The 26681-nt window shown below is 33.0% G+C and overlaps 3 protein-coding genes across 3 annotated transcripts; 2 read left to right on the forward strand and 1 right to left on the reverse strand.

The window, feature by feature from the left end:
- Positions 1 to 5524: 5524 nt before the first annotated feature.
- LOC139522851 (hepatitis A virus cellular receptor 1-like) lies at positions 5525 to 10683 on the forward strand. The gene is made up of 4 exons (XM_071316458.1): positions 5525 to 5592; positions 6342 to 6477; positions 8457 to 9092; positions 10298 to 10683. Exons 1-4 carry the CDS (start codon positions 5565 to 5567, stop codon positions 10368 to 10370), a joined length of 873 nt encoding a protein of 290 aa, XP_071172559.1. The 5' UTR covers positions 5525 to 5564; the 3' UTR covers positions 10371 to 10683.
- A 669-nt stretch (positions 10684 to 11352) lies between these two features.
- On the forward strand, positions 11353 to 16671 carry LOC139522852 (uncharacterized). The gene is made up of 4 exons (XM_071316459.1): positions 11353 to 11512; positions 14299 to 14440; positions 15973 to 16269; positions 16531 to 16671. Exons 1-4 carry the CDS (start codon positions 11485 to 11487, stop codon positions 16595 to 16597), a joined length of 534 nt encoding a protein of 177 aa, XP_071172560.1. The 5' UTR covers positions 11353 to 11484; the 3' UTR covers positions 16598 to 16671.
- Positions 16672 to 20762: 4091 nt separating this feature from the next.
- Positions 20763 to 24953, reverse strand: LOC139525396 (gamma-aminobutyric acid type B receptor subunit 2-like). Its single transcript, XM_071320713.1, has 7 exons — positions 24751 to 24953; positions 24191 to 24326; positions 23599 to 23706; positions 23209 to 23331; positions 22577 to 22918; positions 22139 to 22279; positions 20763 to 21602 (listed from the first exon to the last, which is right to left on the reverse strand). Exons 1-7 carry the CDS (start codon positions 24909 to 24911, stop codon positions 20778 to 20780), a joined length of 1836 nt encoding a protein of 611 aa, XP_071176814.1. The 5' UTR covers positions 24912 to 24953; the 3' UTR covers positions 20763 to 20777.
- Between the last annotated feature and the right edge of the window lie 1728 nt (positions 24954 to 26681).

Here is a 26681-nt window from a genome sequence, read left to right on the forward strand (position 1 = left end):
AGTGATGCCTTTGTGTTGAAGGCTGTATCTTGACTTATAATGGTTTACTTTTATAAATTTGTAATGCAGTTGGATGAAAAGTTGTCTCATTGGCACTCATACAACATCTAGCTATATGTATTGGTACTCATTACGAAGAAGAAGAAAGCTTGGCGAATATTGCATATATGCAAGCAAGCTGACTAAAAAGTCTTACTCTAAAAGTATTAGGAAATTAGCTATAATCCCTCGAACCTTACTATATTGGTTCATTGCACTTTAGCGTGATATACAACCGTACCCATCGCACTTTAGCGTCACACCGTGATACACCATCGTACTTTAGCGTAGACCATCGTACTTTAGCGTAGACCATCGCACTTTAGCGTGACCATCGCACTTTAGAGTACCATCGCACTTTAGAGTCCTACACATATAAGTGACAATTGTGATAATATCGATGAAAATAATAATAATAAAAACTATAAATCTATCACTTCAACAAAAATAGTACCTCTCTTGACGTGTTGATAAGTTGCAAATAGTTGCAAAAGTTGCAGGAATACTCCTCTGGCGCTTGTACAGTGAAGTATAATTGTAACAAGATATTTAGAATAAAAAAATATATTTGTTGTTAAAAAAAAACCCGATAAGTTGCAAATGCTATATATCTTAGAGACATACTATAGAACGACCATTCTCTAAGTTGTCATATTTTACCAACTTGTACGTGTTTTAAAAATTATGCAAATTCAAAACCAAAAGGAATTGACAAAAGGATATAACACTACTTTAAAATCTACTCGTTAAATCAATATACAAATAATAAGGTATGGTTTAATTAGACAACTACCCGTAAAAGAATAAAAAGGATGTGAATTAAAGTTACCGTATATATGGCTCGACAATTATATACGGCAATTATATACGAAAATTATATACGAAATGTTTTATCGAAAGGTCCGAAATATCGTGAGCCTAAATCCATCAATTGGAAATACACCTCTAAAATTTTGATGGATTCAGTTGAGGAATATGCCAGGCAATGGGCTAATCGCGAGAAGGAAGACGTAGACACTCTTTCCGAATGGATTAAGGCAGTGAGGTCGTTGATACAAATCAGAATTAAGAAACTGAATTGGTCTTTCGATGCCCATGCTACGTCAATCTTTAAAGACCCAAATGTTGCAAAACACCTATCCTACCTCCATGACAAATATGTTGTTGTCCCCGCAGATAAAGCCCCAAACAACATCGTTTTTGTGTGTAAAACTCATTACATTAACTGCTTGATAAACGAATTAGGTATTGACAATTCACTTGGAAACTCAACATATACCCTCACGACACTTACCAAAGAGGAAATCCTGGATAATCATAGGTCTGTTCTGTGTTCCTTTGGAATTCCAACCAAAGATGAAGAACTGGATCTGCCATCACTATATTGGATACCTAAACTACATAAGTGTCCTTACAAACAACGGTATATTGCTGGGTCTTCCAAGTGCTCCACGAAACCTCTTTCGAAATTATTAACATCTATTTTATCAGCAATCAAAGACGGGCTTCAAAGTTATTGTGAAACTGCCTATTCTAGAGGGGCGTGAATCAGATGTGGATACTTAAAAATTCCAAAGATCTTTTAGAGTACATACAATCTAACTCTCTTTCATCTTGTAACAGTATTAAAACATTTGACTTTTCTACTCTTTACACTAGTATTCCACATTGCAAACTAAAAGACAAATTGAAAGAGTTGGTATTGCTTTGTTTCGTAAAAAAGAATGGCCAACGTAGATACAAGTATCTTGTCTTAGGGAGGGATAAATCCTACTTTGTAAAGGATCACTCTGATTCGAACAAAAAATTCTCTGAAACTGATATTATCAAGATGCTTGATTTCTTGATTGACAACATATTTGTTACGTTCGGAGGACGTGTTATTCAACAGACTGTCGGCATTCCAATGGGAACAAACTGTGCCCCTCTACTTGCCGACTTGTTTCTTTATTATTATGAGGCTGACTTCATGCAGGAACTTCTTAGGAAGAAAGATAAGAAGTTAGCAATATCCTTTAACTCAACTTTTCGCTACATAGATGATGTTCTTTCACTAAATAATTCCAAATTTGGTGACTATGTGGAACGCATCTATCCAATCGAGCTAGAGATAAAGGATACTACAGATACAGTTAAGTCGGCCTCATATCTTGACTTACATCTAGAAATAGACAATAAGGGTCGGTTGAAAACAAAACTTTACGACGAAAGAGATGATTTCAGCTTTCCAATTGTGAACTTTCCATTTCTAAGTAGCAACATTCCAGCAGCACCTGCATACGGGGTATATATCTCCCAATTGATACGATATTCCCGTGCTTGAATTTCCTATCATGATTTTCTTGATATAGGGTTGCTGCTCACAAGGAAGCTATTAAACCAAGAGTTCCAAATGGTGAAGTTGAAATCATTCCTTCGTAAATTTTACGGACGCCATCACGAGTTGGTTGACCGTTATGGAATAACCGTTTCACAAATGATATCGGGTATGTTCCTTACGTCGTAACTACAATCCCCTTCCCTTTCATGAATGTGACCTACCGAATTAGACTATTCACCGGATTTGTTATCACATAAGCAACATGACTGGTGCCACATGTGGAGCAGGATCTGCTTACCCTTCCGGAGCACCTGAGATCACCCCTAGTTTTTTGGTGGGGTTCGTGTTGTTTATTCTTTAGTTTTTTATGTTGTGTCGTGTGTGCTGTTGTTTGTTTGTCCTTTTCATTTTAAGCCATGGCGTTGTCAGTTTGTTTTAGATTCATGAGTTTGACTGTCCCTTTGTTATCTTTCGTCCCTCTTTTATAGCAAAACTCACATCTTAAAGTAAGCCATGAACGCCGCCGGGATAAAAAATATTAAATATTTCAAAAACTAAAGCCCTAACTTGCGATTCACATGAACAAAAAAGAAGTTATGACAATTATGGTAGACAAAAATCAAAGAAAACCACTAGGTTACAGGTTTCTGGCAAAAATGACAAGGCATGCATTAAGGTTGTTGTGCATCTCTATATAAGGTTGAAAGTGATAAAATGTATGTTTTGAATAGTCAAATTGACTTTTAAAATAAATAAATGGGATCCAGTATGCACATTTATAAATGCTCCCAAAAAGGTGGGTAACATACAGGACCACAAAGCAGGATATAATACGTTTTCTCGGGGTCATAACGACTAAAGAAAGCTCAAAATACAACAATACAAACATGAAAAACGGATGATATTATAAAGTACTACATGTCAAAGTCTATTAAAATTTATATCAAGTGTTCTCCATGTTCTCCAACAAGTGAATATCGATTACAAAAGATAAAAGGTAAAATCACAAAAATTCTGAACTCCGAGGAAAATTCTTAAAGGAAAATCCCTAATCAAATGGCAAAAACAAAAGCCCAAACACATCAAACGAATGGATAACAACTGTCATATTCCTGACTTGGTAAGGCATTTTCACGATAAATGATAAATACCAAAGTATTTAAACTCCTTAGTCAAAGACAAACTGACACCGCCATTGCATAATGACGAAAAACGACTAAAAGACGCACAACATAGTTTAGTGAATACAATACAAACAAGCATTCTCTCTGTTACGAAATGAAAATAAATCATTAGAATGTAATACATAAGGGGTGCGAGATCCTTTGTCTTATGCAAGCTCCATGTTTAATTTCAATCTTTTAGCCTTACGAATGGCTTGTTGGAAATCGTATATAACATTAGAAACAAAAAGAATTGAAAAGAGTATCCATGGTAAAAATGAAAAAAAATAAAAAACAAACAACAATAAATGAATAATGAAATACGACCTCGGCGTGGAGTGTCTTTCAGGCCTCTATTTGCATGAGATGTTATGTCACAGTTTGGATTGGAAGAAAGTTGCATGTTCTGTGATGAAGCCATTCAATGCAGTAGTTCAGATTGACATAAAATAGAAGACACCATGGTAGTCAAAACCTAATAGATTCAACGTCAAGGTACTGGACAAACAGTGGTTTTAATCTAGATTGTTTTATCCCTTAACATTTGTATTCCCAATCAGTAAACTAATAGCCGGAAGTGCATTCAAAAATATAAAACAAAAAACAATACAGGGGAAACAACCATTACAGTATTACGTATAACAGATACACAAAAAACAAAAAAAAAACAATTCTAGAACATGTTTATAACAAAATGCTATCAAATGGAATAAGCATCACTGAAAGCAATCTCAAAATGCTAAGCCATTTTGGCAGTGCACAAATCATGTCTTCTTTTGACTCTTCATGGCGTTAAAACACTAAATCCCTGGGATGTGTAGTAAATGATTTTTGTCTCTGATGGATGATTTTTTAACATTAATTGTATTTTGTAAAAACTGTTTCCGCACTCCTTACAACAAAATTATTATATTTGAATTTGTCTGTGCACGTTATTTTACTTAACGCCATTTTGTCCCATGTTAAAGTTGTCTTTTTTACATTGTTCTATATCTTTTTTATTACAAGTCTAGGATAACAACTTACAATGTATTGGTTTGATTATATGTATCAGCATATTATGTGTATTTTAGTAAAGACACCACCTAATTAACAATTGAGGTGACCACCGCAGACTGCCATCGGTAATATAACCCGATATATAACATAAATGCACATATGAACAGATAGGGAACTTTTTCAATTAGATTTTTTTAAACACTGTTTGATTTCATATTTTAGGTTAAAGATATATGTAAATCATCGTTTTTACCTGTATATAAATGAGTTCATTCTTCCTTCACTTCCAATGTTGACATTCTTTTTCTTTTATAACTGAATACTCCTAATTCATGCGTAACCCATATGTAGCTTAGGGATTGAATTGAAGATCCCATAAAAATGGATTCAATGAATTCGATTTTTTTACTTGCAAGTGAATAATTCATTAGCGTTGTTTCTTAGCTCTTTTTTTGGAAAGATTGAACCAAAACTGGCATCTTAAGTGAATTATCATTTCCCTGTTATACTTTTGTTAATGATTGAACAAAATAAATCATATTTTGATTCTTTTCTTAATATCGTTGCTAATGTCATTTTAAGGTAAAAAAAAAAAACCAGAAGCAATGGTCGAAAAGTTGTATTGTTTAAACCTTTATCGATAAATGTTCATAGCAAAATGGGAAGATTTAAAAGTCAAAGTCATAAAATACATTGCGTAAAATTAACCGAACCAGGAATCACAGAGAAATACAACTTCTTATTACAAATGTTAATTCCTGTAGATGGAATCATCCTTGAAATACATAATTTCTATATTGTGGTGAGATTTAATGAAACACGGTCATTTTTGAAATAATTGAGAAATAGCCATTATTCAAATTATTATTAGAAGACTAAAGGAAGTATATAGGGTATATATATAGAAAGAATGTTAGATGAAGAATTTGGTAGTACTAATACTTGTACTTAATATTTATTGATAAGATAGGTCACGCTCGTTAGTTAATACAATATTTACGAACTATTAAAATTCAGAAGTAAACAATAATTCACCAGGAAAAATGTACAAATTGTGTATTTTCTTTTGTGGTAAGCTTAATTATGAAAATATGTTGATGCTACTCACTACCTTTTTTTGTTGTTCCATCAAAACTTTTATGATTTTTTTTATTCTTTTCAAGCACAATGTTGTTGTTTTTTGTATGGTGTTTGCTTATTTTGATATAACTCGAGCTGTTTAATGAATGTTTTTTTAATATTGTTTAAAGGAAAAACTTGAAATTATAAAAGATGTTTCAACATTTTTAGAAGATTTTTGGTTGTGTAGCGTTTACAATTTATTACTATGTTATGCATGAAAATAGGAAATTTAATTGATTTAATAACACAAAGGCTTGTCAGTAAAACTATCAAACCGTTTCTTCGAAGAACTTGATCATTCACATAACCCTTGTTTGAGGAATTAGGGAGCTACCATTTGATTTTTTGGGGGGCTAGGATGAAATTTGAAAAAAATAGGCAGGACAGGAGTTTTGAGTAAAAAAAAAAGGCAGGATGAGACACTTTGCAAAAAAAAAAAAGGCAGGATGACAATTTAGGTAAAAAAAGTCAGGATAAACTAATAAAAAAAAAGGCAGGACCGAATAGAGTGAAAAATAAAAAGGCAGGACAGAGATTACAACTAAAAAAAAATGCAGGACAAAATTTTTCATCCTAGACCCCCCCCCCCCCCCCTAAAAATCAATTGGTAGCTCCCTTAGTCCTTTGCACTTTTTTCTACAACAATCATACAGATAAATAAGTTTATTTTTTTACGACTTTTTCACGTGACTTTGTAGTGTTGTTTGGAAAGACATCGGCTTTCTTCAATAGTGGTATGCCATGTGACGTCATCTTAAGCTTTAACTGTGACAGGTTCAGTGTGGATACCGACGAGAGAATATGTGACACAAACGGATTCTTGTATCACAACTTGTGAGTAATCTGTATGACTTTAATTTGCATTTTATTAACAGCTATTTATAAAAGCCTCATAAACCCCAAATAGGTTAGATACATATAGTATGGTGGCAAAAAAAACCCATTATGTTATGAATAAAGGCAACCGTGGCATACCGGTGTTAAAAGTCTTAAATCGACAGAGATAAAACAAATGTGGGTCACAAACTAAAACCGATGGAAAGTCATCAACTATAAGAGGAAAAGGGAATAAAGAGAACACTGAAGTGCAACAAAAACAAACACCAACCTATATAGAAACAAACTATTTGATACCAACTGTCTTATTCCTGACTTGGAACAGGACATACTAATTAATATTTTACTATCTAGCATATTTAGGTTGTGAAACACAAACCACACAATAGCAAAAGAATAACAATTCTATTATAAATGAACACATTGGGGAAATATTTTAAGACTACTGCCTTAAATTCTCATGACTTTTTTACATAAAAGAGCCAATATTGTTTTACATGTTCTATGATAGAAGTGAAAACAGTTTGGACATCACCATAGAAACAGGGGTACCAGAGAGGAGTTTAACGACATTACAATATTGAAATTCAAACACCTTCACCCCTAGTTTTTTGGTGGGGTTCGTGTTGTTTATTCTTTAGTTTTCTATGTTGTGTCGTGTGTGCTCTTGTTTGTTTGTCCTTTTCATTTTTAGCCATGGCGTTGTCAGTTTGTTTTAGATTTATGAGTTTGACTGTCCCTTTGGTATCTTTCGTACCTCTTTTTCACAATGCACACCTTCTAAGATACATCAACCTGTTCATCATAGGTTATATCAAATATCACAAAGATAAACTAAGTAATAGTAATATTTCTTATATTGTTTGAAAATCAACCCTTGATATTCATATTATATAACATCATGAGTAGATCCAAAGTTAGCTTTGTGAAAGTAAGTTTTTTAGAAGAATTGTCATCAAATCATAAATTTGATCACGCTATTTAAAATATTACTCTAATCCCAATGTGGATTGATCGATCGAATGTCCAGTGCCAACATATTTTCTGCATTGTCAGGATGACATAATAGATAGGTTTTGCAAAGATTATGCCACTTAAAAATGAGGGTGTATTAAAAAAGGACCGGATTTTTGTCTGCAACTTGTCATCTTTGGATCTATAAAAAGCAATGTTGCATGCAAAGGCTCCATGAATGAACTATTTCATAAGTCAGAAGCGCCTTTCTTGATTAACGTTCACCAGGAACACTAAAAAAACCAAACATAAACGCACAGAGACCGCGGCTGCGTATCAATACGTCCTACGCTAGCAAATGGACAATGTTAAGCATGGGATTTACTGATGGATGGGAGAAGTCAGGGGCCAGCCAAACTGTGTGTTCTTCCTAAAGTGTTCTGTATCATTTTAAGGTTAATACATTTTGATTAAGATTTTTATTTCGTCCTAGAAATACATACTGTTAAGTTTGAAGAATTTAATATATAAAAAACATCTGATATTAAGTAATTATCGTCAGTTCGGGTAAATGTTTTGTTTCTTTCTAATCGTTTGATTTTGACCTTGATTCTTATCTCTCAGTGTTGTATATAATTTTGAAAACATAAACATTTTTTCTCCACGGACGTAACCTTTATTCTATTTATTGACCGAACAATAAAATACCTAAACGATATAGGACTTTATTAAACGCCTTCGTATATAAGAGAGGCGAAAGATACCAAAGAGACATCCAAACTCGTCAAAAATAAACTTACAACACCATGCCTAAATAAGACAAACACAAAGCACAAAACACAACATAGAAATTAAAAACGGATCAACACGAACCTCATAAAAAAAACTAGGGGTGATCTTATGTCTTCCGGAACGGTAAGTAAATCCTGCTCCGTGTGTTATTTTTAAAGTTGTTTTAGAATTTGAATACGGTTATGTGTAATCAATTGATATATTTAGTCAAACTTATTTTTTTTAACTAGCTGCGCATTTGATCAAGCCGTTTGTAAAGACAGCACATTAGTGATAGACTCTTCATTCTCATGTTTACTGTCGCCAGCAACAGCAACGGTTAAACCACCGACAACCGCAACGGTTAAACCAACGACAACCGGAACGATTAAACCACTGATAACAGCAACGGTTAAACCACTGACAACAGCAACGGTTAAGCCACCGACAACCGCAACGGTTAATCCCATGACAACAGCAACGATTAAACTACTGACAACAGCAACGATTAAACCACCTACAACCGCAACGGTTAAACCAACGACAACAGCAACGGTTAAACCACCAACAACAGCAACGATTGAACTAACGACAACCGCAACCAAAACGACGACGATGACAAGCGGCACAAAAATGTCTACAACAGCACAAATCTTAATGACAGGAACAACGGATAAACCAACCTTAACGACACAAAAGCCGCAATCAACGACTCCACAGCCTAATTCAACGACATCAAATCCCCAACCAACGACTAAACAACCATCGACAGCCCGACCTACACGTAATCTGTTAGAACAAATGTTTTGTGACAATAAGAATACAATTGTATGTAAATATGATCCAAACAAAGTTTGTGGTACTGATGGCGTTACGTATGATAACAAGTAAGTACCGTTCATGTTGTTTTATATCATTCTATTGGAAGTTAAATACCTTTCATTGATAGTTAATACGAGAGACACATTTTACTCTTTCACATGGATCAGCAGGAAACATTCTTTTTAAATGTCACTCTCGTGTTGAACTATCAAAAATCAATGATTTAAAAGACAACAAATTTAATTTCAACACATGCTTCCGGTTTCGTATTACATCAATTTATTTCACTTGACTGGGCGGAGTTTGAATGTTTCGCTCATAATAAACCATTCCATCTATAGATAGGTGTTTTAGGATAAACTCATCAATGAAGTGTCCAGTCATTCTTTTGCAAATTCCTTTGATGGCACTGATAGGTGATTATAAATCAGTAATAATTATAACAGCAATCATCCTAATCACACACATCTTCAAATAGACTGTCCTTATGCAAATTAAAACGTAAGCTCCGCCCAAGCAGTTGAAATGACATTAGAAATAGACTGTCAACATAAATTAACCCATCTTGCTTTATTTGTTAGTTTTTGAATGGCTGTAACGTTATATAAATGCATTAATTATAGTTAATTAAAAATTTGAATACAAAAAGGACAGATAACTCAGTATAACATATTTGATAAATATATATGAGAATGTGACAGAGCAGATTGTTACCCAGGGGAAAAAACATTGTCAACATTGGCTTTGACTCGGTTGGCAATATTTTGTTTGGGTAAAATTTGCTCTATCTGTAATTTAGAGAGTATAAGAACTTAAAACGTTTGTAAAAATATAACCATTTTCGTAATAATGAAATGGGAGACATTTAATTATAACTTAATTTGGTGTATTTACTGTCTTCTGATTGGTTAAAAGTATTACTTTTATTTTCAATGTTGTCAATTGTTATGGCGACACGCCCACTCTGACGTTGTGTATTCATACGTCATCATGTGTGTATATTGTTAATGTAAATATAAATAATATAAAAAGTTCTTTGAGTTTTATTTTTGATGGAAATTTATTTATAATGAAAGTCAATAATTTATTTTGAATTTAATGAACCATAAAATCAATTTTTGACTCTTCACATTTTACATAATCCGCTTGGTGTAAATCTTTCTAGATTCGGTGTAAACAATCTATTGTTATTTGTGTCTACAGCTAGTAATTCTTAGAAATTATGTTCCAATTACACAATTAATATTACTTTTATATGCTACTTTTTCAGTTGTGAGTTTGCCAAAGTACAGTGTGATGACATCTACTTGCAAATAAAGAACGCTGGAGATTGCAGTTCATAGACTATTTTACGGGTTCACTCAAATAAATATACTGCTTTCAAACTATGGTTATAATTTTGATATGAGAACTTTAAAAACGGTTTTAAAATTATAACTTACATAACCAAAAGGACATCTAGAGGTCATCCTATGATCTTTAAAAACAGACAAATGATCTTAATTCGCCCTATTTGGTTGATTAACAGGCAAAGCCTTATTGTACACTATTTTCACTTTTGGAAGGTGTAAATAGCGACAACGTGTGTATAGTCAGGCAGTGCCATAATTTGTGAGCCATGAATACTTGGCTTTAAAAGGAATGTTTTAATGAAAAGTAGATTTTTTAGTGTTTTTCTTGCTCAGAAACTATTCAAGTTGATATGGAATCTTTGCCTTGCAATGGACAATAATTATTTTATATGTATGATATGGAATCTTCGCATGCACAGAAATATATAGTTCTTTTTTAAATAGTGTCTTACTGAATGGACGTCTTTATATCTTTAAAGACCAAACTGTAAACCTATAAATGTCATTTGTTGTTATCTTGTATATAGTTTGGTTTGTATCTCATTGTCTCTTATCCAATATCTCATCTTATTCATAATACAAAATCCCGTTGATTTAGGAACTAATAATGGTATCGAACACGTGGACGTATGTTTTAATAGACGAAGTTCGCACGCTGAGAAATGGGACTGCCCATTATAATCATTTTTTAGGTCAATTTCAGAATAAAATGAAACTTCAATCCTTATTTTTACTTGTGTGCAGCTGCTCGGATACATAAAACACATAACTTCTTTTGATATTGAGTTTTTGTTCTATTTATAACTATTCCAAGTGAACTTCTTTTTAAAAGTATTTGTTGGCTTTAGCAATCATTTGGAAGAGTAATAAATGAGGATCAGATTAAGCGTCTATCTGTTGTACTACACGACCTCAATATAATTGTCATGATATGACGGAATAGTTCTATATGGATAAAAACATTCCTCGTAAATACACTACAACAATAACAAGATTGACTCAGGTCGAAGTCGTCATGATAAGAACATAGATAAGTCACGGATATAGCACATAAGGAACAGTAATAGGTGTGCAAAGGAGAAACAAAAAAGGAAACGTCACTAAAATGAATGTTTTAATAAATCTGTGTGCTGGTAAGTATTGTATATTAAATCACTTTTCCAATTCCAGTGAATTGGTATTGCTTATTCCGTAAAAAGTAGTTCCACAATTTGCAAGTTCAAAGTTTATTTTTAACTGAGCAGTTTTTAAAAAATCGAGAAAGAGATGAGTACGCTAGTGAGAAAAAAAAAACACAACGACGAAATTACCAAAAAGACATCCAAGGGGCAACGTGTCAATTAGGTCTTAGGCGATCCCAGTGTCACGGAGCTGGTATAAGGCACTGGCTTTAAAGACTCATGTTCAGATATACATATTTAAGTTATGAAAACTTAAACTTTCTTAATGGTTTTTGTAGTAAATTAAAAGTGTTATTAGGTAAACTTGGTTTTCAGCATGTCTGGGAAAATCAAAATACTATGTCAAAGAAAAAATTACTTTTTTCATTTCAAAAGAAATTAGAAGAGGAATTCATAAAATACTGGAAACATGCTCTTTTTGTGACTCTAATAATGGTAATAGTCATGGTAATAAACTAAGAACATATCGCAAAGTTAAAAACAATTTTGAATTAGAAAAATATCTTCTACTGGACCTTAACAAAAGTGTTATTTCTAAAATGGTAAAAATCAGAATTAGTGATAGTAAATTACTAATAGAAGTTGGTAGATATACAAGAACACCTTTAGAACAGAGAATTTGTCCAATTTGTAAGGATGGAATTGAAGATGAGTTCCATTTCCTCATTCAATGTAAAGCGTTAGAACTTAATAGAAATGTACTCTTTTGTAATTTAAGTTATATAGTTCCATCTTTTGTTAATACTAGAACACACCCGTGATATCACGGGTCCGTGACTGAATTAAAGAATATAACTATGCGCAAGCCTTATTTTAGTATTAGTATTGTCATCTGATAAAGTCATGCCGATTATAAGATACACAGTTTTTCTCTGCTTTCAAGTCTTTCTGTTTGAACCCGTCGAACTGAAACAATAATATTAATTATTTGGAAAACAAAAGGTCCTGGAATGGAGTATTTTTTAATCGTCAGCATTGTCCTATATAAGTTATAAATAAAGTTGAATTCTTTGCTTCGCTGTTTTACGTCATGCCCACTAACAAATTGAAAACTGTACCTATACGCCTTATTTTTAGTCCAGATTTTTAGTATTCGTATTGTTATCTTAGAAAGTCTTACTGATTAAAATACTACAATAGGTAACAATTTGACAACTTAGTAGTGTCAACCCTGTGGGTATGACCCGTGTATATAGCATATTAATCCTGAATACAACGTTTGGTGGTGCGCCTGTCAGATGCGGAACGTACAGATAAGGTAATAGGTAACAGGTGAATATACTATTGGTATCGGTAGCGGACTCGACCCGGAACTTCTTAATTATTGGCAATATTAATTACGTGGAAAACAAAAGGGCCTGGAGTGGTGTAATTTTTAATCTACACCTTTGTACTATATTAGTTATATATAAAGTTGAATTCTGTGATTCGTCGTTTTTACGTGATGACGGCTGACACATTGGACCTCGTAATTTTAGTATTATAGATGTGTGAACAAGATAAGTTTAGTGTCAGGTTGAAAAGTAATGATACGGACATTAGTACTGTAAGTGTAGCTGGAATAAGCGATATGTATGATTTGAACATTCATTTAAAGCAAACATAATGTTGTTAAGAGCTTTTATAGTATTAAAGCTGATTGTAATAGCTTGAATTAATAATATTGTATGAATAACATCTCCACGCAATGTAAATATATAATACGTATCTCTTATCATGATCATTGAGAAAATATGTTTGGTTGTTTGTTTGTTTGTTTGTTTGTTTTTTGTAAATGTCGGCTGGTATCATTTCTGTATAGGAATTGTCACCAGTAAAATTATTTGATTTGATTTGGTTTATTTATTATAAACACTCAGGTCATAAATATACACTTCAATTAATTTACATTCTTGGATATAGACACATCCATTCACTCTATTGGTCGCGGTGAATTTAACCCCTTCTCAATTCAATTACTGTACTCGGAAAACACTTCACCATTTTCTATCAACCGTGTCTATATTACTAAATGAATGGAATTGAAATTGGTTGTCGCGTTTTCTTTTTTCACATAAAATCCACGAATATTGTTTTATACCACAAAGCGTAGTTTATTATATGTATATTTCAAGATTTTTTTGTTTGTTAAAATCGGGAAAAATGCCAGTTCGGATCGACCGCCCTTCACGACGTTCGGCTCTGAAATTTACGTGCCGTCATCAAACATTTTCGTCATTGCACGTCTGCTCAGCAAAATTAAATTTTATTTCGTATCAGATACGGTAAATATTGACCTTACACTGAAACACTTTGTGATACACATACGCTCTCTGCAATTTAACAACAGATGTTTAAGAGCTTTTCCTTCCGCGGAACTGCATCAATTCAACAGGAAAAGGGTGGTGACCTGTGGGGGGGGGGGGGGGGGATTACTTCAACTTCAGTTTTCGGCTGGAATGTGACCCACCCCATTCATATATTTAACGCATAAAATGTTAAGCCCACTCATATATTGGGTTGTTCTGAGTACGGAAATACCAGAAATCAGGTGCAGATCCAGGATTTAATGTTAGGGGGTTTGGGGTGCAAAAATGTATATTTCGAGGGTATTTTCTAGTATATATAAAAACAAATTTGATGTATTTAAATAATCATTTATACCCCTTTTCAATATAATAAGTAATACATGTTCTGTGGACAAATTCTACCAATATTGGTCAAGCCTACATATACGAAATTTGTTTTATGTATTACAGTTGTAAGCGTGATCTACGGAGTATCAGCCACAGTAAGTTTTGAAGAGCTATGCCGGGAGATAATACTACTAGACTGTAGTCAGCTGACAGTCGACACAGATGAAACAGTGTGTGACTCTAATGGAAACTCGTATATGAATTTGTGAGTAGTTAATCTCTTTACTTTACCAGTGAGCGGCCTTACGGTATATTTGTGTACATTAAGTGTTTGATTACATTTGACAGAAAAGAACGGCAGTGTGCATGGTTTTTGTAGCATTTGTAATATTACTCAACAGATATCTATGGTAATGGAATTATTATTTATTAGACTAACACCGTTAGCAATTGGCTTGAAAGACTTACTAAGAAAGACATAGCTGATGTCGTTCAATCATTTTGTCTGGTTTTTGTTTGTAAACATCTTTGCATGTTTCTTTTCTGTACAGGTTGTTCTGGACATTTCACAAGGTTGTGTTTTCTTGTGAAAACAATTTGAAGTAAGGTAACCGATATATTTCAGTATGATTTCCTATTTATTTCTGAGAACTTGCTTTCACCTGGTTACTATGATCAATCTTTGATATAATATTGTTCAAAGCTGTTTTGTTTGTGGTTGGTTTTTTTAACCCCTTTTATAAACTTATTATAGAGTTAAACGATTTCCATTTATTGACTTATTTATGTTATTTTTTAAAAACACTCTCGTTTGTACATTGATTGAGATTAAAACAAAGGTCTGAGATATATTATTTAGTTTTTTTTGGGGTGGTTTTTTTTTGGGGGGGGGGAAGGGGGGAAGGGGTGTATTTGGTAGTATGGGATTTCATAGTCTCTGTGTTTAATCCATTCACAGCTGATTATACTCGATGCGATAAAGAGCTGGTATGTTATTTATATTGATGTCTATTGTTGGAAACCATAGACTGACCTCTAAATGTATTTATGGTGCTTTGGTTTTCTCTGTGTTGTCTAATTGATATGTACTTTATGTGCAATTATTTAATTGGCCGTGCGAGGTTTGTATAGCCAGTCAAGATCGTTAAAACTTCCTTCATCATAATTGATTACTAGTATATAAAAAAGAAGATGTGGTATGATTGCCAATGAGACAACTATCCACAAAAGACCAAAATGACACAGACATTAACAACTATAGGTCACCGTACGGCCTTCAACAATGTAGTTTGCTTTACAGCCGATTTCAATGAGTTTATAGCTAAAGGTAATATCTTTGGCTAGCTTGCTTGCTAGCTAAACTGTGAAGTCATTGTTAGGTTATGTAAACTACCCTCCTTTAATATTAGCCTATTCCGACAGATAACCACTCTATCTTTCTGTATGACTAGGCTACTTCGAAAGGAGGGTAGTATACCTTACCTCATAATGACTTCACGGTTCAGCTAGCAAGCAAGCTAACCAAAGATATTACCTTTAGCTACACACTCATTGAAATCGGCTGTAACAATTTTATTCAACAAGTTCATGAATAAACTTTTTAAACGAAATATCAATATATAGAGAACATTATAAAATGCTGGCATTACAGATTACACCTGACGCTTTGAGCGCTGAATATCCATTTTCAACATTTTCTTCCGGTGAATACGCCGTCTTATTTACAATTCAAATGATATGAAAGCAGCTGAAACTATGCTAAAGATCTAAAATGAATATCATTATTCTTTATTATAGCTGCGCTTTTGATCAGGCCAGATGTAAAGACAAACGTATACAAATAGATGCTGAGTTTGGATGTTTGACGACAACGAACAAAATGGCATCTACAACCAAAATGGCAACTCCAATGAAAACTACACTTATGCCTGCAACCACGCCTACCCCTACTACAACAACGACCAAACCTACGACCACGCCCAAGCCAACACGTGACCAGCTCGGACAATTGTTCTGTGATAACAAAGGCATAGTAACATGTAGCTATGATCCAGTTAAAGTTTGCGCCTCTAATGGAGTTACACACACAAATAAGTAAGTATGATATTACGTGTCATTTGAAAATGTTATGGGTGTAGGGTGGTTTACTATCCCCCCTCACTAACACTTAAATTATTGAGATTCAAATGCAGTAGTAATACATCTAAGTTAGTATTAACAATTGGAAACAATTACATTGGTATGTTATTAGTGGAACGAAAAGTTTCCAGTCACCACTAAACACTTAGCTGAGAAAAAATAGACTTTAATCATTAATTAATCTGAATCAAGCAATCTTTTCTTTCTTTCTTTCAGCTGTGAGTTTCAAAAGGCACAATGTGACAACATCTGGCTAACAATAGTAAAGACGGGTCAATGTTGAATAAAAGCTTGAATAAAGAATTTGACGGAAGAAATAATCCCATACAGTATCGTTCAATAAAATTGATCTGATCACTTCTAGTTAACCAAAGCTTTACAATAATAGAAGACGTGCAAGCTATATTGAAGAAATTAAAGAAATAAATGTTAAATAGAGATTGGTTCCAGTTTCTGCGTCTCATGAGTATAAAGACTTGTCCTAAAAGGGTGTTTAAAATTGTTTGCTGTGCAGGATCATGTATAAATACGCAGCCACGTCCGGTTTTGTCAGAATGGAGGAGTGAAATCCTTTGCGCTTGAAAAACATTGCAACTTTTGTTTCAGGGTTCTTAGGTGGTCCGTTGCAATAAATTAGGTTTTTCCTCTTTCCGGCATACTATTTTTTCCAGTGCATCTTTGTGATTTCCCGTCCTTCATCATGGGCGACCGAATTTGCAAAGGTTATTTATTAGATGGATTGGTAATTTTTTCATGGTTGTCGTGTTAGTTACTTATTCCTTGTTCGTTGCCTATTCGTTATTTATCCGTTATTGTTACTTAATACTTATTCCTTATCCGATACCTATTCGTTATATATATGCATTCCTTATTCCTTATTTGTTATTTATTTCGTATTCCATATTTCTTTTTGCGCTCGACTGATACCATGTTACTTATTTGTTCCTTATTCAATTTTTAACTTTTGTTATCTATTATTCATGTGTTTCTTTGCCTAATACGTTCTCCTATTTATTTGTATTGTAGTCCTGTATTATTATGTTGTCATTTTAATGTTATATTTAACAATGCCATTAAAGTGCGAGGTTTGACATGCCACAAAACCAGGTTCAACCTACCATTTTGTTTCTTTAAAAATGTCCTGTACCAAGTCAGGAAAATGGCAATTGTTATATCATAGTTCGTTTCTGTGTGTGTTACATTTTTACGTTGTGTTTCCGTTGTGTTGTTTGTTTTCTCCTATATTTGAGTGTGAATTCACATTACTATAAGACGTGTCACGGTACTTTTCTATCCCAAATTCATGTATTTGGTTTTGATATTATATTGGTTATTCTCATCGGATTTTGTCTAATGCTTAGTCCGTTGCTGTGTGTGTTACATTTTACTGTTGTTTCGTTGTTCTCATATATTTAATGCGTCTCCCTCAGTTTTAGTTTTTTGTCCATAGATTTACGAGTTTTGAACAGCGGTATACTACTGTTGCCTTTATTTATACGTATCACCTCTTTTCTTTTCTATTTTATCTCTTGTTATAATGTTTGGTTGGTAGAGGTTAAGTTACACTAACAAGCGCGTCTCTATACATTAATGATTTACGCGCCTCGACTGATACCCTGTTACCTATACGCTACTTATATTTGTTCCTTGTTCAGTTTTGATACCTTGCACCTTTTAACTGATTTCTTTTCTTTTCTTTTCTTGCATCTTGTGTTCATTCTTGGTTTTTGAGTTTAAATTATCCTAATTGCGAGTATGCACCCGTCTGTTTGCTCGGCTGGTACTCTATTAAGATCTATTAACTACATCTTACGTGACAAGGTGAGATTAAAATTTTGAGCACCAATTTCGATTTATTGTTTTTTGGTTCATAATTTATAAAAGAGGTGGGAAATATTTCAGCACATCCAAACCTCACAAGACGAGAGAAACTGACAATGAGTAAAATCCAAAATAATCAAGCAGGTTCACAAAACATTACATAAAAACCAAAAGATTGAGTAACGTACACCCACCTAAAACCGGGGTAACAAGGTGTTTTATGTACACAGTTGTCACGGTATACAAATATTCGAAACTGTTTGCTTAGCGACCAGTTTTCGTGTACAAGAAGACGTAACACAAACTATGTTATGTTTACATAAGTTACACTGCACCAGACGGAAAAGATGCTTAGTCGTCTTAAACAAGGACAATTGTTATATATTTAGATACAAGAATGCACACGCTGAAATATCTCGCCTTCTATACTTATCATTGTCATTGATATTATGTTGATAGTCCTAAGTATAAAGCTTAGTTTTATTACAACTGTCTCATAAACTTAACATTAACCAAGATAACTAAACAAAGACCAATGAACCTTGAAAATGAGGTCAAGGTCAGATGAACCATGCCAGGCAGACATGTACATATAGTTGACCCATTACTTATAGTTTAAGAAAAATAGACCAAAACACAAAAACTTACTGACACTGTGCAATGAACCGTGAAAATGAGGTCACCGTCAAATAAAACCTGCGCGACTGACATAAAGATCATAAAATATTTCCATACACCAAATATAGTTGACCTATGGCATACAGTATTAGATAAAAAGACCAAAACTCAAAAACTTAACTTTGACCACTGAACCATGAAAATGAGGTCAAGGTCACATGACATCTGCCCGCTAGACATGTACACCTTACCATCTTTCCATACAACAAATATAGTAGACCTATTGCATATAGTATGAGAAAAACAGACCAAAACACAAAAATTTAACTATAACCACTGAACCATGAAAATGAGGTCAAGGTCAGATGACACCTGCCAGTTGGGACAACATCCCTAATGCGCCTCGAAATGAGGAACTCAAAAGTCACGTGTAAAGAAAAAATCTCTGTGTAGTGATATTGGACATGTTTCTATTTTTAACAAATGACTGAACTTAATTATTTGTGGTGATTAGGAAAGTAGAGGAACATAGAATAAATGTGTAAAAACTATGGAGCTATTGAATGTGTTCAAAGTATTAAATTTTCAAAGAACTTATTGTGTTAAAAAGGGGATATTTTACCACAAGGAGCCGCATCACAAAAGGATGTTCGGGGTTTGCTAATTTACGGAAAAAGTAATCTCACTTCGTACCCCGAAAATTTAACCACATATGTGAAAATGTCACAGCTTCGAAACGAGCTATCATACATATCCAAGTTCACGATATGGACTGAGCTACAGGAAAAAACGTTATCATTACCGCCTATGTAAAAACAATTAAAGATATTGAGCCAGTTGGACATGTACACCTTACAGTCCTTCCATACACCGAATATACTAGCCCTATTGCTTATAGTATCTGAGATATGGACTTGACCACCAAAACTTAACCTTGATCACTGATCCATGAAATGAGGTTGAGGTCAAGTGAAAACTGTCTGACAGACATGAGGACCTTGCAAGGTACGCACATACCAAATATAGTTATCCTATTACTTATAATAAGAGAGAATTCAACATTACAAAAAATTTGAACTTTTTTCAAGTGGTCACTGAACCATGAAAATGAGGTCAAGGACATTGGACATGTGACTGACGGAAACTTCGTAACATGAAGCATCTATATACAAAGTGTGAAGCATCCAGGTCTTCCACCTTCTGAAATATAAAGCTTTTAAAAAGTGAGCTAACACCGTCGCCGCCGCCGCCGCCGCCGCCGGATCACTATCCCTATGTCGAGCTTTCTGCAACAAAAGTTGCAGGCTCGACAATAATTACATTAGATGTATGTTTCCTTATAATACTTTATTTTGATTGACTAACTGCACATCACGTGTTATTCCGTAAGCAGTTGCATTGCTCAATACAACTTTTCATTCATGATAACACGTGGTCCAACAATAAAGTGCACAGTTGAATTAAATAAAAAAATATATAAAATTCGTGTTTTCATGATCATAGCTAAAAAATGTAATTATAAGTTTATAACTTTATAGGGTTGTAAAAGCGTTGACCGTGCGCACATTTTTAGAATGAAGCGCTTCCGCGCGCTTCATACAAAATGTACTTCGGTCAACGCTTTTACACCCCAATAAATTTACAAAAAGAAGCATTCAATTCTTAAATATATGTTTTACATATGTGTCGTTCAGTTTTATGTTTTACGGAATTGTATAAGTGATGTTCGGAAACGCCTTTTTGTTTCATTCTCTTTCATTAAATGTCGTTAACGTAAGACGTGTTTTTGTTCATGCGCTTGTCACAACCCCAAAACTAAAGTATAAAGACGATGCCCATATCGTTACACAATCCACTTGGGCTCTCGTAGAACATGGTCCTTAGCTGGAATTTAACAAAATTCATTGATGTCAGAACTTGGAATATCTACATGTTATGTTCATTCCAGTGAACAATTCCTCATTTATACACAATTTTATTAGTTAAATCAAGAATAATTTAATGTTTATAAATAATATCAGACTCTACAAATAATAACATTTGCGTACAACAATTTTATCTCCTTGTTTAGTCCTTTCGTAAGAAGGTTTGGGTGTTCTATACTTCTTGTGTCTCTTTGATTTAGACACTGATGTTTTGTCATTAGGGTCTATATTTGATGGTTTGTCATGAGGGTCTATATTTGATGATTTAGCAATAATTGTACTTCCAAAACTGAGTTCGTCATCAAAAGACGGATATAACTGGTCGTTGGATATAGTTGTTGTATTGGCCGGAGATAAGTAAACTCCTGTGTCTTTTAAAGTGTAGTTAAGCTTTCTTCTGGTACCCTTCAAGGGGAGATAACTACTGACATACGATAGAGTATCTTCGTTGTCATCTAGATTATAACTTTTAGCTACAGATCCAACAATGTCATTTTTCGACTTAAGTGATGCTTGCAGATTATCATAACACTCTGTCGAACGGTAATAGTTCTGTAAACTACATACACTTGTTCTGGATTGCTGTTTCCGGTAAGCCACCATACGTCCTCTATCCGAGTTCGATCTTTGTAAGGTAGCATGGTCTCGAAACTTTGGTACCTCATTTACATTAGAGACCTCATTAGTTCCTGGAATAAGTCTAGTCATACTAGTCTTTATTCTTGTTTTACCATATCTAATAGACAGTTCATCATCGGTGCTAGTTACCTCGGACAAATCGACATCGAGGCCACTGTCAAGTTTAAATTCGGATAAATCAACGTCAAACTCGCCATCCAATTTGAAATCTTTTTCTGACATACTTTTGAGTGTTTGTTTCGCTGTTTGCAAGTTCTCTTCCAACTTCGATAATTTAGATGCTTTCTGAAAATTGGTAATGAATAAAAGAAGAATACAAAACAGTTAGAAGTAGATTCATTTTGGTTATTAAGAACATCATAAATAGACAGATATTAATAAATAATTGAAGGCAATCAATATTTACTCGATTAATACGACAAAATTTGTCCAGTGCAGTATTTAAAGATTAGCAAGTTCTGTATAATTCAATAAATCCAACTTTCTAGCGAAGTTCCATGCATAGTATGTAAAACACAGTAGATTATTTTTAGTTTTTGTTTGTATCGTTTGTCTCAATGACGTTTACCCTCTATCTCCTTTCGTGCGTATTTAAAGTAGTATCTTTTCTCCTTTCATGCGTATTAAAAGTAGCATTTTCCCTGCTTTCAGGTGTATTTAAAGTAGCATTTTCCCTCCTTTAATGCATATAAAATGTAGTATTTTCCCTCCTTTCATGCGTATTTATAGCAGTATCAAGGATTTGTATAGTAGACTATAATATATTATAACTATAACTATACAAATCCTTGGTAGTATTTTTAAACTCTATTAGCGATTACCTCAGTTAAAGACTTTTTAAGAGCTCTGTTTTCTGCTATAAGTTCGTACATCTCCTCTTCCGAGTTTAGCCCTCCATACTCGTATACTGATGTTGAAAGACGGACGTTTTTTTCTATTGGGGTTCTCCACCAATACAGAACCTAAAATGTTCAGAATGAAATTAATTCAATTTTAATGAAAGCAGTGTTGTGTACTTCACATTTTTTATATGCAGCCGAAAAAAACTGTCTTCGATTCTCGCCTTACCTCACAATACCTACCTATTGTTTAAAATGTGAATTTGTTAAAGTCTTGACCAGGTATGAAATATTTGACACTGAACCTAAAGCAAAAAACAATCAATTAAAATATTTGTTTTTCTAAATTTAAAATGAAATTACTATAAGACTTGTTATAACTAGACATTTAATTCATTGTAAATAAGATTGGAGTCTTACCTTGGGTAAAAATACGGTTATTTGAATAACCACACAACATATGGTTATCGATAATATATGGAGAACATAAACTGCATCCGGGTCGTGGCGTAATAATGACGACAACACAACAACTAATGATGTAGTACACATGCAGAAAATAACACTGATGATGATACTTGGCGAGTCTTTCATTGGAGGCAACAAGACGTTTCTCGTTTTCCAGGCTATATAAAGTCCATAGGAAAATATAAGTGACTTCCAGATAAAGATAAGGCTGAGCCATACGTCAACTCTTCCACACGTGCATTCCTGTATATAACCCAGATCTTGAAGACTATGCGTGTTGTTTGTATTCGATTTCTGAAAGAGATTTAAGTAAAATGAAATTTGATGCACCAAAATTTAAGTCACAATGAAATACAAACAAACGATGTTAAAGAAAAAACATGATTAAAACCATTTTCAAAAAGTATTTTTATAATTTATTAATTAACATACTTTTTTATAAGTTGCCTTTTATATATTCAAGTTTCAACAAATGTCAATGGATAGAAAAGTGCTTTTCTTAAGGTAGTGTCTCTGATAGAATTTACATATTTTTTTTCCTTTGTTGATAATTATATAAAAAAACTATTTAGAATTTCACATACCTTTAACAAGACAGCCACACGTTTTGATTGGACGAGATCAATGATTTGCCAAAGGAACAGTAAGAAAGCATCCAGACACATCACAATACCACATATCATAAATAGCTTCTTGTCTTTGATTACCTATAAAATGGGAAAACGGTTAGTATGCATGGTTTTATATCATTTATTTATTTATTTATACAAGTATTCAATATGCAATTTTGTTTCTGTTTTACTAGGTTAAATCGTAAAAAGAAGTACGTTTATAGTATCTTCATACTGTGATGATTGAATGTACATGTAATAATAATCACGGTACCATTGACAAGAAATTTAAAGTGCAAGTCGTTTTATTAAACACAATTTCACATATCAGAGAAATAAAGATAAATTTGAAAAAATAATTACCACTTTCTTGATGCCAGCATTCCGGAATATTTTGTACACTCTCCAACTCTTAGAGAAAATTGGTCCAAACACCAAGGATACCCCAAACACTATCATCCATAGTCTCATCTGGAAAATAAATATTCATGTTTACAGAAAACATATAAATAATGTATGTTCCGTTAGTTATTTGAAAATTTTAACTGCTTTTATACATTTTTTATAGCCCGCATTTTTTTCAATGTTGCTCCTCTACAAACAGTACCGGTAATGTTTGTTTATGACACATTAGCGGTAATTAATATTGTCGATAACAAAAATGAAACGTGTCCCTTATATTAGTGCCCTGCTCCATTTTAACGACAGCAAATCTGATTGTAGAATTAGATTGGGGTACATTTCGAAAGGAACGAACACAAAAATCTGTTCAATTCCGTTAGAAATGATTGTAATAGCTGTTACGAAGATACATATTAAAAGAGAGACAAAAGAACCAAAAGGAACAAATTACATCCCATCGAATTTGATAATTCCGACTACTAGTATTTGAAGACGAGATGATTTATAGAAAATCTCGAAGCTTTAAGACAAAAAATAAAACATTTCTGTATACCTGACATGTTACTGTAGCCTCCTGATAGCGCTCCACAAAGAAATAGTCCATTCCATACATTAAACAGACAATGTTTAACAGTATTCCACCAACACTGATCAGAATATTGAGATTCGGACTCGACATTTTCATAAATCTGCAAAAAGACAAAATAAAAACTGAATACCTGCATATTTCATACAGAATTTTTGTTCAGCTACGTATGATAAAAAAAGCTACATTTTAATCTTAAAGACTTTTGTTTGATTTATCTGAATAGGAATTATTTCTTTTTTTAATTTTTATTTCTCAACTAAATTTCGTAAGATAAAATTCAAATTTGATATAATGTCAATGATCTTTTACAATGTCATAATACAGTGTCAGTTTTCTTTTACAATGTCCGGCAAAACATATTGTCAATTTTCTTTTACAATGTCAAAACACAGTGTGAATTTTCTTTTACAATGTCAAACTATGTTAAAAAAATATTTTTCAATGGAATATCAATATCAAAAGTGGTTGTTTTAGCCAAATTTGTACTTCGCTTATTTATGAGATGCAAAAGTTTAGATTCCTACCTTTTATGTCTGTGGAACAAATTAAAAGTGAGAAAACTGACTGATACTACGACTCCGATGGTGGTGGCGAAACAAGAGGCCACAAAGGTCCCCACTGATATAGTTCTGGTCTCCATTGTCAGCATTCCAACACTGCTGTTGTTCTTTACTGAAAAGTTCATATTATAATGTTATTATTGATCATGCATGTTTTACCATATATTGTCACACAAGAAACTGCTCTCAACTGTGTGATAAACGTATCAATTTTAACTCGAGCAAACTTGTAATAAATAAAGATTCGCTTCTATTTGTTTTTCAATTCGCTTTCCGTTCTTATCATTTAAATGTTTTAAATTAGTAAATATAAAAGAAAGAAGAATATGTAAAGAAAATATTTTTGTTTTAAATCGTTTAAATATTTTTGGAGATATTATCCTAGCTTATCGATATTTTAAACTGACAGAAGAAAGCGTCATGGGAAACAAACAAGAATTAACTGGAAAATTATACTGTCTTTGTGTAAAACTATCGTATACCTTACAAACATTTATCTTGTTTCTCGAAAGTTAATGAAATGAATTTAAAATCAAGATTTTTTTCATTGATTTTAAACGAAAATTTGAAAGATAAATATCTGCAGACAGGTACGTGAACCCGACAACTCGACTTGTTATAAACAATGTTCTAATTTAAATTACAATTTGTCATGTTATACATTTGTTTCAATATAAAATTACGAGCACTGTTTTCACCAATCTAATTAAAACCCGATCTCTCATCGCTCCTGTTTCTGAGAGATCGGTTTTTAATTAGATTGTGTTTTCACTGTTTCTTTCACAGTATAGGCATTCTTTAACAGATAAATATGGCTTTATTTTTGCAAATGGAATAAAACCACACTTCAAAATAATTTAAGATTTTACCTTTTTAAAGAATGATTGGAAAATCAATTGAAATATGCTATTGCCTTATAAACTTAAATGCATTTTCTTCCTTCAATACACGAAAAACTCTTTCTAACCTTTCCAGTGTTAAAATATTGCCAAATAAAAGCAGTCACACTTCTAAGATCAACGAACATAATACACAATTGGTTTTGGAAAAATAATCAAATAGCTTACCAATTATTTACTGTATATTTCAAAAATAGAAATATCAAAAATAAGAAAGTTTTGAAATAAATATTGATATATATATATTTCACATGTGTATACTATTTCTGCTTTGCTACCGCATTTGGGAGAGAATTTCAATAATAATTATCATATTTCTCGTTGATGGGTTTTTATACTATAGATTTAAATGATGTGTGACTTATTGATCCATTTTTAAATAATAATTATTGTTAAACTGATAAGAATGTATTGTTTACACCGTAAACAATTGGAGGCACTAACAGGAAGCACTTATCATGTTAATCAAAAATTGCAATTATTATAATTAGGCACAAACAGGATACATGTAACTATAATTCTATACAATCGCCTTCAGACATTGATAGAAATACTTATCTGCAAGTAACATATATATTTTTTTTATGATAAGTGAAATTAAATTCATTTTAATAAATTTGTCTTTAAAAAAAAGAAGAAGTAACAAAAATATAATGTACAGACCTGACCGCCAATAATAATACACTCCTGCGTTACAGCCATTCTAAAATTAATGAAATATCGCTCGAAATCATCCTTTAACAACAAAAACACTGTCTAAAATACAATACATGATTGGTGAATTCTATTATTTATTTATTACTTAAAACCTCTGATATAAATACCCGAATAATATAAATAAAATCAATTCATAAATTAATTACAGAAACAACATGTCAAACGGATTAAATTTTTTTCAAATCTGTCAGAATCTGTCAGAACTGTTCTAGGACAGTGTGTAGAACTGTCACCCTGACACCTTTTAGACAGTTCTAACTAGAACAGTTCTTACCTAGA

Source organism: Mytilus edulis, chromosome 5 (genome assembly GCF_963676685.1).
Source record: "Mytilus edulis chromosome 5, xbMytEdul2.2, whole genome shotgun sequence".
NCBI classification, from domain to species: domain Eukaryota; kingdom Metazoa; phylum Mollusca; class Bivalvia; order Mytilida; family Mytilidae; genus Mytilus; species Mytilus edulis.